At 42.3% G+C, this 14,530-nt stretch overlaps 1 protein-coding gene across 1 annotated transcript; it reads left to right on the plus strand.

Moving 5' to 3' along the window:
• Nucleotides 1–303: 303 nt before the first annotated feature.
• Nucleotides 304–14,332, plus strand: PLAC9 (placenta associated 9). Its single transcript, XM_040605985.1, has 4 exons — nt 304–698; nt 11,514–11,614; nt 12,573–12,693; nt 14,149–14,332. The coding sequence occupies exons 1-4, from the start codon at nt 641–643 to the stop codon at nt 14,157–14,159; spliced, it is 291 nt and encodes a 96-aa protein (XP_040461919.1). The 5' UTR covers nt 304–640; the 3' UTR covers nt 14,160–14,332.
• Nucleotides 14,333–14,530: the final 198 nt, after the last annotated feature.

Consider the following 14,530-nt stretch of genomic DNA (forward strand, 5'->3'; position numbering starts at 1 on the left):
ATTTCAAAAACCTGTCAAACTAAAGAGTCCAGACTTTCAGGAGCTCCTATGGTACCATCCAAGCATGAAGCACCACAGACAGTTGCCACCTCCCACAACACTGCTATACTTCGCACGACGCAAAAAAAAAGACATTTCTGCAGTCTTCAAAATGAACAAATAATGGAAAAAGCCCTGTAAGCTCACAAGATCTAAAGATACTGTATTTTCCAGTGTTCCTGCTTTCCCCGCCCTAGATGAAATCCTACAGGGAAACATCCAGCAACCCTTCCTCCTCCATTCTCCCTTCCTTTTCTTGCCCCACACTGTATTTACAGGATCCAAAGCTCTTCAGCACATTCCAGTTGTAGCCTGTGTAGATAAATACAAGGGCAAAAAACCAAAAACACTTTGGGGAGCTTGGACCACTGCCAGCTTGCCTGAGTAACTGGACTTTGCATGGAGCTGGAAGGGTGTTTTTTAAAAGGAGGGAAGCAGAAGAGAACAGCTCAAGAATCTTGGCTCAGCCCGGGCATATTTCCTCCTAACTCTGGCTAAACCTCAGCACGAACGGCTGGACGGAGGAGTCGATACGAAGCTGGGGAGCGAGGCTGCAGGGCTCTCCACCAGGACTACGGCAGAGCTTGGAGAGGCTGAAACCATGCTTTTCCTTTGGGCGCTGGCATTTGCCTTAGTCCTGCAGGAGCGAGATCTCTCAGGTAAGTGATTCTGAGCTTGCAAAGCAGAAACTATAGCTTCACTGTAGCATGGTCAAAGCCTTTGCATGGAACGGGAGGGGGAGGTAAAGAATTGCTTACTCTGTGGGTATTATATGAAGGTGACACAGGTATGTGTCAAACGTCTGTGGGAATATTGGTTTTGACAGGAAAAACTCCATTTTTGTGCTATTAAAGTCTGTCCTGGAGGCATATGGCTTCGGTAGAGATTTTTCACTTTTCACAGGAGATACTATTACTGTATTTTCAGAAATATAGAACCACATTCAGGTGTTGCAGCCAGCGCCCTGCATTTCCATAATTACTGTTCTGGCAGCCGTATTAACATACGTACTAATCCACTCAGCAGTGAGATCGAAGTTCAAGACGGATATAAAAACGTCTTCTATTATTTAAACCTTTCTTTTTAGATTTGCTCATAACAGCACCAAGTTTTTTTCTTTTCTGCTTTGGATTACTTATTCCTGAGATTTTGAGGCACATAACACCTTCCCCAAATGCCTTGGGGACTACTAACACAGAACATCTGATAAGCTTGCATCTGAATTTTACTGTCATTAACAACAGATTAGTGCTGGAATAACCTGTAATCATGTTGTAGCTGACAGTGGACTGAAAGCTATTCGGTTTGGCTGGTTTAAGGGGTTTATAGTCCCTGTGTAACCACAAACCTGGCTTCCCAGCCTGTTTGTATTACGTGTTTTCTGCTAGCTGAGGCCCAGCTTTATTTTCCCTCTGCTCTTACTTCTTGACAACACATAATGTTTGTATTTCATGGCAGAGTAGTAAGTTTCCATTACAATCAAAACAGTTTCTGAAAAACTATTAGTCCCTTCTGTCCCCAAGACCTAGTCATTCTTCTTTGCCCCGACTCCCTCCTACCCCACTAGCTTTGTCACGTTTATCAGTGATGAACTGAAATACCAATACCCCAGCAAGGGTACCCTAACTTGCTTTTTACTCCACAAGTACTCACTATCCTCTTGCTAGTTTTGTGAGCTTCACAAAAAAAAAAAAAAAAAAGTGAAATTAAAGAAGAACAAAGAAAGACTGGAAGAATGCTTTTGTTTATTCCCCCAAAAGTACGGTTTTAAGCTGAAATCATTAGCAAACTCAGATAAAATTCAGCTAAATAGAATAGTACTTGAATAATAACTGCCGTGGAGGCTAGTACCAGCATCATGCCATGCTACTCGCTCAGCGAATCATTTTCGCTGTCCCAATGGCGTACTTTATGTCAGATGGAAAATTTTGCGTGTGTCATGGCCATGGGAGTACCCTGACTGGTTGACAGGCTTAAAAAAGTCATCCCCACTTTCCCTTTGCTACCTTCGAGTCAGGGAATCTAATATTTGATTTCCTTACAGATCCTCCCTCCCAATCCCCATGGCTTCATCTTAAAAATGGTTTGGCGGCTGGCCAATGTAGAATTCATGTTTTAATCCAGCCATTATTATGAACAACCTCCTGTTCACGGAGCTCAGCCTTTGAACAGCCCAGGAGAAGAGGCTGGCATGGGAGCCCTTCTGGACCCAATGATGTGCTCCTGCCTCGTGGCCACAGTTCTTCGTTCTTAGCTGTCCTTGCTGGGTTAGGTTGTGGGGTGCTGCTCAAGTTTAGCTTACAATGTAGCCTGGGGCACTAGCGCATTCAATACATGCCTCATTTAAATGTGTTTCCATTCTTACAAAAACCTCCAAGCAAATTGTTCCGAGGGGTGCAGCACCCCAACAGCAAAGCCTTTGCTCCACATTTATGCATGGCAGAGAGGTGACTTGGAGTCCTCAGGTACACAAGTACCTGGCAAGCAGGCTGGCCCCACTGATAGGCTCCATTTAGCTGAGCAAACCAAACACTGAGCACGCTACTAGGGGAAGAGCAACAGGAGAGCTCCGTGGAAGCACTGCTGCTCAATACTCCAGGCTGGCACGATTTCTTTTTAAACAGCTGAACTTTCCTTCATTTTTTAACTACAAGTTAAAGTAAAACAAGTGTAAGCTAATATATTATGACTTATCAGAAAAATTTGGATCCTCTGACATCCACATGCTATATCAAAGCTGAGAAGATCTATAAGCTAGACCACTGCCTAGAAACCGGAGAGAAAAAAAATATCCCTTCAAAACAGCCTCCTTTTGCCCCAAACTGACCACTGGCACTCTCACAGAACAGTGTTTTGCCTCCAGGAGATTAAACCATTGCATTGTAGAATTAAATCCACAATAAAAATTTATGAGAGATGTCCTATCTATGTTGGACTCATACTGGACTTTTATTTCTCTACTATGAACTGGTAGTGGTTTAACTTATACCCCCTGTTACGGAGATTTTCTGTCCTTATAGACACCTACCGGCATTGTTGTCTCCAGTGCAAGGATTACAGGCTTTGCAAACACTCCTCTCTGAGCTCCAACAAGGAAGGAGAAAGGAAGTTTGTCACAAAGTGTACCCCGATGTAGGTTGTTTCTTAAGGCCATGAGGCACCTGAAGGAGGGGTTCTGTACGGAAGTGAGCCTTTTCACAGATTTTTATTAACTTTCCATGGCCTTTGTATCCTTCATGTGTAAAGCAAAGGTTAATACCAAACTCAAAAAAGCCCGGGGTTTAGAAATACAGGACTCCTGCTGTTCATCTGCAGGATGCAGCTGTATTTATAAACGTGGCTGATCTGCTCTGGTCGAAGCAGTTGTGAGTCTTGGCCATGAGTGCCAGGATGTAGTATGTATGTTTATGTGTGTGTGTATATATACATATCACTATTCTACTTCCTGAGCAGTTGCAGCACATGTGAACTCTCTGTCAGAGGAAAATGTATCTTCAAGCAAGTTCTTAGACTTGTTTAAGTATTGGAAAAAACCTACAAGGATATTATTTCATTGTACTATCATCTTTCTTTCCACTACCATAACTTACTCATATGCAAACTACACAACCACAGAGCTGACTAATAAGTCACACTCACCTCACACACTCCCCATGACCCTATATAGCTCTTATTACTAAACACAGACCAAAAGCCACGTCCTCATAAAATTGAAAACCTCTTTATACCCTGATACTAGTGGTCATCCTCAAATTGACGGTGGAATCAAATACTTGTGTTATCTCACCTCCTCCATTCCCAAACCAGCCTTAAGCACGCTCACTCTACACAACTTACATTCTTAACATATGCTACAACACGGCTCCTCTTCTTCCTTAAACAGCTCATCCCTTTCTCTACACACAAGTCTGTCCCACGCAGCTACTAGCTATAACCCTCCTAACGCTCTGACTTAGTTTCTGAAACAAATTCACACAGAAATAAATACATACTAAAGCGAAACTTTTGTTTGCAGCCCAAAGCATCAGGGTATCCCACTGTAAGTTACAGCATTAATTAAAGCAAACTACCTGCAAATTATGCAGCTTATATCTCTCATCACTCCAACTCCCTGTAGTCATTTTCCATGACAGCAGCAAGTACAAGAGAATATTCCCTGGCTGCCTGATCAGAAGACCAGCATGCTGGAAATATATTCCAAGCTAACAGCTCCCTCACAGGAACATTTCATTGTTATCCTCCTTCCTTTGAATGAAAATATACAAAACTTAAGTGCTTCTTACGATCACAAATGTGGTAACACAGCAGCAAATGTTTTTTCAAGTAGTAATTTTGCATCTCGTAGATAGCCATGGCAGGGGCCGTGGATTTTGCTGTGCCTGGGAAAAAAAAATAAAACAAAAAATGCCCTATGGCAGCATGAACCTAGTCTTGTACACTCCCTCTCGACCTCCGCTGCTGAGTAAGCGTGAGCTGAAGCTCTCTTGTGAAGTGAGAATGACAGGGATCATGACAGCAAAATCCTCCTCCAAACCAAGTAGTTTTACACAGAAATAGGTGGCAGCCATCTCCTAGTCAGGAAAATTTCTATCAAGTCCCATTTCTGATTTTGCATATTTCACAAGCACAAGTGAGTCACAGTAGGACCAGAACACATCACAACATGACATCTCACATATAGGTTGATGGGACAGGCAAGTTAGAGGAGTGAGAACTGGTAGGATGATACCCTGACCCACCTGTACTAACGCAATACATCCCGCAACACATGAGATTTCCTATTTGGTTCTTCTCTTTCAAGGAAAAAAAACCCAAAAAGAATTAAAATAAGTTCAATCTTAACTGATCTAGGATCTGAAATACTATCCATAGAGCATATTCCACATCTTGATAAACAGAGTATGAATCAGGTCTGCAAGTTTGGAACTTTGACTTTCTGATATTTAGCTTCTAAAGTGAATATTAAAAATAATTTCATGGAAGAAACTTATTTCAGATACTTGCATTATTACCAGAGGCTCATGAATCTTAGATACCAAGGAATCCCTTAGATTTTGTTCCATGTGTGAAATCTTTCCAAGACAGCATTCTGGTAGCAGTTGAAGGTACAGTGAATGCACAGACTACAGATTAATCCCTAATCAGGCATTAAAAACTTTCAATGTACCTTCCTGAAATGATTGAAAAAAAAAAACAACCCAACCCAAGACAAACCAGTCCTCCTCTGTCCCCCAAAATTCTAGAAGAGCCTTTTACTGTCAGTTCTCTGTCTAATATACAAACCCTGCTTTCCATCTCCTACTTTGAATATTCCACATTTGCCCTGGATGGACATTACAATGTCATTCTGCCATAAAAGCTAGAGCCCAATAAAGGTGTGTGTACATGTATGTATGTATATGTGTGTGTGTGTATCTGCACACATATATAAGCAAACTCCTGCAGTTGCCTCCTGTGTAAAGCATAGTAATCTGTGACAGTATATAAGAAGCTAAGAAATTTTAGATATTTATTATAATTCCTGCAGTCTTTACTGCAGTCACTAAAGGTAAGAATTCCCTTATCTTTAAGCAACAGAAGCTCCAAACTCTAGAAAGAGGTTCAGAGGTACCTGGATCACAGTTAAGCATTAGACAGTGTTTTATGGATAACAGCTCTATGCCCAGTTAAAGCTCTGCCCCTGAGCATGTAAGAATTTGAAGACAATCTGCACATTAAAAAGCATTTCCAGTACAACCCTTTCTATCCAAATAAATTACCTTTGGTGTCCTAACAATAAAATTTGATACAGATTACATTATATAGAACCCAGCTTAAAAGGAATTTGGCCACACTGGTGGTAATAAACCCTATACTGGTACAGAAAGTTAATCCTGTACTTCCATATTTAAGGACGCCAATGTAATTAAGGGTTGACATAACTGGAAACTACATGTGATACCTTTAAGAAGAGCCCCCCCAAATTAAATATGACTAACAGCCTTGACTTAACTCAGGTCTGAAAGCACTAATACTATTAGTATCAGTACAGGTCAAAGCAATTGAACCTCTCCTGTATTCAGCTGCAAGTTAACTGTGCCAACCATCTTTGTAAGCTGTGTAATTTCTTGAGCTAACACTTCAAAATTATATACACATGTTCAAGTGGAGTCCAACACTTATATTTAGACAAGGCATAATTTAAGCAAAGATCAGCAAATCCCTTCAGAGGTCTGTTGCATTCTTCCCAAACTGGTTATTGGATTCATTATTTGAACCTGATACTCAAGTTCATGACCTTTTTCCTACTGGAACGTAAATCCATTACTACTCCCTTCATTTTCTCATTAGAAGCTATCTGGCCACTTTATGCAACACGCTCCAGGAATAAAACGATACTGCTAAACCTAAGACAGTGCAAACAAGATCACACAGCACAGTATGTTTTCCTGAAGGGTTATACATGTTCTCCTTTATCCTCCCTGGTCTACCCACGATTTCACACTTCCTTATTTGCCATCTGGTTCCTGTTTCAATCTCACTTGCCTTTCATTTGGCTTGTGGCCTGCTTTGTTCTACCCCTCCCTACTAAACATAACACTCTCGGTTAACTTGCAAAACCACACTGATCATAGGATGATGCAAAAGGAATTTTATAGACTTTAAGACCAATTGAGAACATTATGGTCACTCAGCTTGATCTTCCCCAATAACACAGACCAAGGGACCCAACCCAGTAATTTCTACACCAAGCCTGTAACTTCAGTTTGACCAGCAAGGCACCTTTAGGAAAGATACTTACAAAGACCTACCAGATCCGTGTGACGGCATACTTCGGTTGTCAGCCTTATTAACAGCAGCAAGTGACAGTGAAGAGACAGTTGCTCAGGTTTATTCTGATGCTTAATATCAGCAACTATTTGGATGATCAAAATGAACCATTTACCAGCATCTGGAAAGACAGAATCCTGGTGGTCGTAGAAGGGGACTTCTTCGGGGAGTCTGTAGAAGCAACATTTTGGGGGGCTGGGGGAACATATCAAATGTACAGGAGGTAGAGGAGCTTAACTGAGAGGTATTCTAAAACTAGGGCCTTTGCTCTTAACCTGTTTGCTAAAGTTGTTTTAATTCTGATTTCGTCGCTCATTCCGTCCCCTGCTATAAGATCAAGTTTTTTACAGTCAGGCTGACCATGATACATAGAACTTTACTCTTCATCGTGCTACTTCTTTCCAACATTAAGCATATTCATCTATTGAACACACCTTTATTAGCAACCAACTCGGCTTCTCCATTTTCCTGCTCCATCTGCTGGTCTCTGACTCTCACAGCACAGGGCCGTCAGAACCACCCAGCTTTACCGGCACCATCAACATAGCACAGAGGACTTAAATCGGAGGAAAAAAAAAGGCACGGGCCATTTTATGTTGAACAAAAGAGTTCTGATTCTTGATGGACAATTACCACCTGTATATCAAACAGAACGGACATCAAAAATTGAACTAAGCATCTCACAGGAAGCATCTGGTGGGAATTTGCATATGGGAGATTAACTGAAAGGTAATGTTCTCTCTGCTGCTTTGAAATGTTAGAATAAATATCTGCCTCAAGTAATCCATCAAGTTTCAAATCAGATATTTAAGACATTGAAATATGCCTCCTCCTGACAGCTTAAGCAAGAGTGAAGTTGCAAGTACCCCCTCATTTTAAATACGTAATTTATACAGCATACAAAGAGTTTACTTGTAAGGGCTGTTAGCTTTAAAATTTACTATCAATTTCCTGCATTTATGCATGTGCTTTGACACATGAGCAAGTAAAAATTCTAATTTAAATTTTTAAAGCGTTTCTTCAGCAAGAAGAGAGCAAGTACGTGGAAGTATCCTAAAAGGCCATTAGCCTTTTGCTTACATGGCTTGCAGCCTTCCGTTCTTCACTCCCTTTACAAGGCAACTGCCATCATTACGTGAGGTTGCGATGCTGCTGGAGAAGGTCGGTGCCAAAGGCACACCACGTCATTTTCTTTCACCAACTGCAACACCGAGAAGGGCAGCAACTCATAAGCAACATGTGATTCTCTGAGCACACGGAAGTTACTGCTTCAGCTGGACTGTCTGACCATAGTGACCCAGATACGTGCCGTATTTACACGGGACCGGACGTGACTTGTGAACGGCCCATCCCAGAGATAAAGGCTGTGGGTTAAGAGCTAGAGCCAGACAACAAAATTACAATAAGGCTTTTTAATAGCCAAAGCCTTAAGCCAAGGCTCAGAAAACAGATGCAAACTACGCTGACCAAAGTACTGGCTGTCTGGGCAGCAGCAGCAGCAACCACCCACCTGAAGTACCCCATTCCGACGTGGTGGGAAAGGGGCAAGCGCAAGGGCGCGTCTGTCTCAGCGTCAAGGTCACTAACCAGGCACAGACACGAAAGGTCCTGGCTGAGAGGGTTTCTGCTGGGTCAGCCCTCAGACAGCTCCGTACTGTGAGGTCTGGGAACTAGACACACTTTGGTTTCTACTCTTATCACTCACCAACAACAGCTGTCAGGTGCTTCCAAGACACTTAGGCTTCGACTCTTAGTCAAAATTTTTAGGCACTGCACTAGTCCTGTGGTTCTGAGTAACACCTTACAGCCTCATCAAATTAGGACACGTCCTCCTCATTCAGTAAGCCCGCTACAGTTTACAACGCAATGATGTGCTCCGAGTGCTGGAAAGTTCTCTGTCTCCATGTCAGAAGAAAGGAACCAACCAGCCCAAGGAGCCAAGCACTGCTAAGTCCTGCATTTCACAGCAACCCCTCTACCCAGCTCTCTAGACATGCATGTGCACACAAAACTCTGCAGAGTTTTGCTAACCTCACAGTGAGATGCAACGGCCTTATGTAGGCTGTACATATCTACGATGGCACACCAAAATCAAGTGACACTCATCCATCACATCGAACCTCCCCATCTACGTACACCTGCCTAGACTAGCAGTCAGCACAATGCTGAGGTTTGCGCTAAACAGAATCCTCCTTCAGACGGAAGGGCTAAGCTAAAAGAATGATTAAAGCGGCATTTTGGGTAAGACCTTATATCATTTCTGCTTCAAAAAGTCACTTTGCGGATTTAAGGTCCCGTATCAGGAGAAAGGTGAAAGGAGCCCCTGCACGGTGCCAGCAGGCGTACCCACCATGCCATTAGGCAGTTTGGAAAGGCCAGAGAGCTTCTGGGTCAGAGTCCCATTCAGACAGGACAGACAGCTACTTCTGCTTCTCCTGCACACAAGCTCTAGGCTGTCTTTAATGGGCCACCATGCTATAAGATGCATGATCAGAGAAGGAGAAATGGCCAACGCTAACCCTCTCACGCTTCCATTTCTAGGGAATGGACAGAACTAAACAAGCCTGGCATGTAACTTCTGTGGCCAAAAGCTCCTTTAAAAACTGCACACAACCGGTGCTGGTCTTCACCCAAACCTTCCATCCAACCTTGGGATCCAGTCACCGACAGCTAGGTCAATATGGTGAAAAATAACTTCCTGGGGGAATCTCAAATTCTTCCGTTTGCTCTTAGTCCACCTAATGATTTCTGCTGCCTCTTTTCACAGTTCATTTGTACTTAGATCCGGGAATGTTCCCAGCAGTCAACAACTGATCCACAGTTACTTCATCACCATGCCTTCTGCTTGCCCTTGGCGCTCTCTCCAACATGATGGGGGGCAGTTCAGCACACAGCTGAACTGGGCCACCAGGCTTGATCCTGAGAGCCGAGATGGGAATATTGGAAAGGAGGAAATTTTATTAATCTTTGACACTAAAATGGAGGTTACCTTGCTATTATTCTACTATTAGGAAAGCCAAGGTTTGTAGACAAAAGACTGGTCGCTGCTTTGTAACCTCTATTTCTAACAGAGAATTTCAGTATCTCAGTACTGCTCCAGCCATGATGGAAAAAAACATGTAAATACACAAACATTTTGAGAAGCAGCAGGGTTCACTTGACCACTAAGTTACAAGGTAACAACGCTCCCAAAACACCACTAGCAGCAGGAAAGGGGGTGGGGGGGGTGGGGAAAGGGCAACTGCAAAGCAGCCAGTGTTTAAGTACCTGCCGTATCTCGGCAGTTCTGTGAACAGGGACATTCTTCGGGCGTCTGTCCCGACAGCGCCACCTCCTGGTGAACGCACCACAACCACCCAAATCCAAATCTCGCTGCAAATGAGCCACCACCAATTCTCTCTTACGTCTCTAAATAACACCTGGGACATCAGATGACATTCTAAAGCTCTCCTCTCTGCCCTCCGCCCTCCAGCTTCAAGGATACCATTCCAACTCAGAGTACCGCTCTCATCCCACCAAACTGTAATGGCTACAACCCTTACTGACATGCGTTTGCCGTCATCTGGTACCGACACCCCAGAAATCTTGGCGTGAACTTGCGATGAAGCACTGCAGCAGTTCCAAATCGCTGCTCTTGCACAACAGTACTGAAGGTAGAACTAGTTGCTTAGGTTTCTTACTGTTCATTATAACAGAAGCTCATGGTTTCCTCTTTGTTACAGCCAAACGACAACAGAATGAGTTACTGCTGCTTTCTCATTATCAATAGTTTCTTCAGGCCTCAGACAAGAACAAGACCTAACTTTACATGGAGCAAGATATGTTATCATTTTAGTGGGGTTCACAATACTCCATTACAGTTCTATGCACACATACCAAAATCTAAATGTTACTGAATGCTGCACCGAAAATGAAATTGGTGCCATTGAAGCACAGACACCAGCACGTGCTGACCTTTCACGGACTGCATCCAGCAGAATGCAACGTTCAGAGAACAAGAAAGCTCATGAGTACCAAGAGGTAACTACAGATAACTGACAGAGATAAGTGACTTTGTATACAGCAGCATATATGAGTGACTCAGTCAGCAAACGGCATCAGCTGTACACACTTTTATTGTTTCCCTTCCCATTGCAGTATCAGGCTGTTACGGACAAGTTGGTGGCGCAGTGGAATCACCAGCTTTTGCATCTGTTCAGGGCATAAGTGGACAAACCCAGCTACTCTTCAAAGCTTTGCTGTACCAGCTGCTTCTGAAGAAAATCTGAAGAAAGAAGAGAAACTGATGTGTAAGGCAGACCTTCCTAATGTTTAGGTTTTACACTTGTAAAGGCAGCTCCAGTCTATAACCTTACCCTACACAGGTAGGAAAAAACCAGATTGTGTAAACACACACACACAAACAAAACAAAAAACAAAACAACCCGGCCAGAGAAAACACCTTCTTCCAACCAACCATGACAACGTGCACAGGCAAGGAGACATTCATAGCACTGGGGTACAGCTGTAGCTGTTGGGAGAGAGGTTCAGTTTCTACCTGGGGGTCCTACATGTGATTTCATAAACAGCAATGTCTAGCATGCAAAATGCCACTTCAGAAGTCAGAAAGGTAAGGACTGCCATCAAAAAGCTCCTGTCAACTAACTGTGGCTGTCTTTTTCCAGCTGCTGCAGACCCTATCAGTGTGTTACCTGGAAGTCTGGGAAGAGGAAGCTGGTGTAACGAACATGATACAATCCACAAACGTTTAGATATTATTGAAGAGGTAAGAGCTATTGCGCTGGCTCCTGGACCTTACCAGACCTCTGCCCATCCTGACCAAAGAAAGGAAAGAAGAATGATGTTTATAGGCACTGTCTCTTCTTGATTTTGTTCTGTTCAAAGTTTGGCTATTTTTTTCAGATGTCATGCTTTAACCATTATTACATTCTACATTATTACAAAACTATTACATTATTACAAAAACATATAATCTTCACGAATTCCAAACAACTGATTAACCAATTACTATCACATATCAGCCTTTTCTAAAGTTTAGAACTGTGCCTTTAATATAACAATCTCAGAACTGATACCGGTACAGTTTCACATCTGCTCATGTGAATTCTGCAGGTGAGTCCAAGCCTGACAGAGGAGTTTCTGCTCACTCCTGCAGACACTCGAGAGCTAAATGAACCATATGACTGAGATTCTAGGAAACCTGCAAAGTTTGAATTTTTTAAGTTTTTTTCCCTGGTGGCTTAAGTACTCACAAGATACATATCCAGCGCTAACTATTTCCAGCTGGGTAGCTGCCAAACTACACACTGTTGGTTCTCAAATGGCAACATTACCTCTCCCCTGCTCTAGTCCCAGCCCTCTTACTTTCCACCCGTCAGCTCCTCTCATCTTCCGTGCAGATTCTTTTCTTGGGTATGATGGCGTCTCAGAAATGAGAGGGTTAAAAAAAAGTTAATGTGCAGTACCCTCCAAGAAGTCAAATTACAGGTGACTCTTTCATAAACGGGTTCTGTAGCTCCTGTGAAACGTTTTAATACTTCACGCCACTAGAGGTCAGCATAACAGAAGAAATATTTAAATCTGCAATGCGCCGTATCAATTCTATTAGCTGTTAGCATTACGGGACATTAGATTTGCACTTCTGCTAACACCTTTGGTACAATTCCTTCCACTTGACCCTTTGACTACTACCTTTCTCCATTTTTCTCCCCTATTTTCATTAGAAGGTAATAAAAACAGTGGAGCATCTAGAATCGGAAGTCAAATCGCTCCTCAACATCATCAGTGAGACGACATCAAATATCTCCATTGCTCCAGGAACCCCACTTATAGACATTTTTGATGGTAAGTATCAAGTAGGATATAGCCTAAGCTGAAAGCGGTGTTGCATACGTTATTACCAAATGTGTCACCTTTTCTCCCCCTAAGATGTGAAGTAATTAATTCAATTCAGCGCAGCTAAGGTCTCAGCTGAAATACTAGGTCCAGTTTCGAACACCAGGTTTCAACAAACACTAAAGAGAGAGGGAGAAAGAAAAGGGGAAAAAAAACTCCAAATACCAAATAAAGAAACACCCAGCCAAGGAGCTAGATACATGAGCTACACAGAAAGGTGGTTAAATTGAGGATGTTTAGTCTAAAGAATATTGAAGTAGCCCACCAGGACAAGTAAGGCTGCCACAAAGATGAAAGCTGTGTTCTCTTCCCCACTGCAAAAGTGAATAAAACACGAAACAATGCAGCAAGAAAGACTCAAGTAAAGCACAATGTAAAGCTTTCTTACAAGGACAGTAAACCACTGAAATGATACAACTGTCATTTCCCCAGCACTGGAAAACTAAACAAGCATCACAGCTTAGAACAGCAGGATGGACTGAGCAACCTCAAGGTCTCTTTCAGTTTTAAGATCCTCTGATTCTTTATAGTTTCATGTGTCACACATGAAACAAAGCAGGGCAACAACATACAAAAAAGTTATGGGAAGTATTACCATTTTTATACGTTAAATCAAATTTTGACATGCAAGCCCCTCACACAAAACATGCTCCTGGATAAACACTTGTGGAATAAATTAAACCACAACAGAAACCAGTTGGATCACGCCACCTATTCTACACAGCTTCTTACAGTGCTCTGTCCTCTTCATTCTCTGCCCAAGCATCAATAGTGCATTTAACAAGGTGAGAGATATTCCCGATGGAAAATAAACCTCTTGTGGAAAGGTATGGGCACCCACAGACATGTTTATGAAGTCAGACTTGCCAGCATTTGGGGTTTTGTTTGTTCATTAAAGGTAATGGGCACACACTATAGAGCACTTAGGTGATAGAAAGTGGGCTCCAAGTAGACAGCAGTAGAGTTTATGTTGTTTTTTAGTTCTTGCAGGTGGCTGTATGGATCTGGTCACCATGACTGACACCAACTCTGTTATTCATTAAAACTTCCAGTTTTCTATAAGGGACAATTAATAACGAACAATTGAGTTACTTCCCTGCAATGATAATTTCTTTTAAAAATGAAAAGTATTCCAGTGAAGTGTTACAATGAATTTAAAATGAAAGTCCTAAGTCAATCTCGGTGTATTTGCAGCACATCTATAGTAAGTACCACTCTGAGCTTGCAACTACTGCCAAATGGCTCAAGAACTGCAGACAGGACCTTTCTTCTGTGATTTGGTGAATCAAAGTGACAACTCCCCAGTTTAAAGTAGCAGGGTTCATATTTTAAACTGTGTTTATTCACAAAGATTGATTCTGATTTTATAACCAAAAAAAATTATCTCAACTCTTCTCCATACAGATACCAGCTGAGCACCGTGAAGACAGAAGACAGCTGAATGTAGCAGTATAGTTTTCGTGAACAGTTGCACTTTTGTTCATTTAATAAGCTTCTGTTTCCAGAATTTGAGCAGGGATGAACAATCTTCAGCTGTAGTTTGCCTTACGTGTTCCTGTGCTTTATAATAAACAGGTACTTGGTTTTAGACACTATTTCAAAGCTTTGTATTTTAAACTTTCAGCAGCCCTACTTTCTCAAAACCACGTTTCAAATACAGCCCCCTCAGTAAGAAAACAAGATTAGGTGGGGTCCGGGACCAAAGCACAGCTAACAAACTTCCCTTAATTCAAAAGCTTGCTCCTTCCCTGGTGACGAAGCGAACCCTTGCTATCACTGTAAATCA

Source organism: Falco naumanni, chromosome 9, assembly GCF_017639655.2.
Source record: "Falco naumanni isolate bFalNau1 chromosome 9, bFalNau1.pat, whole genome shotgun sequence".
NCBI lineage: Eukaryota > Metazoa > Chordata > Aves > Falconiformes > Falconidae > Falco > Falco naumanni.

Excerpts from the sequence above, each read along its gene's own strand:
- PLAC9 (XM_040605985.1), top strand. The coding sequence starts at position 641 with ATGCTTTTCCTTTGGGCGCTGGCATTTGCCTTAGTCCTGCAGGAGCGA. Across the intron at positions 699-11,513 it reads GCAGGAGCGAGATCTCTCAG|CTGCTGCAGACCCTATCAGT; the intron begins GTAAGTGATTCT and ends GTCTTTTTCCAG. Across the intron at positions 11,615-12,572 it reads GTTTAGATATTATTGAAGAG|AAGGTAATAAAAACAGTGGA; the intron begins GTAAGAGCTATT and ends TATTTTCATTAG.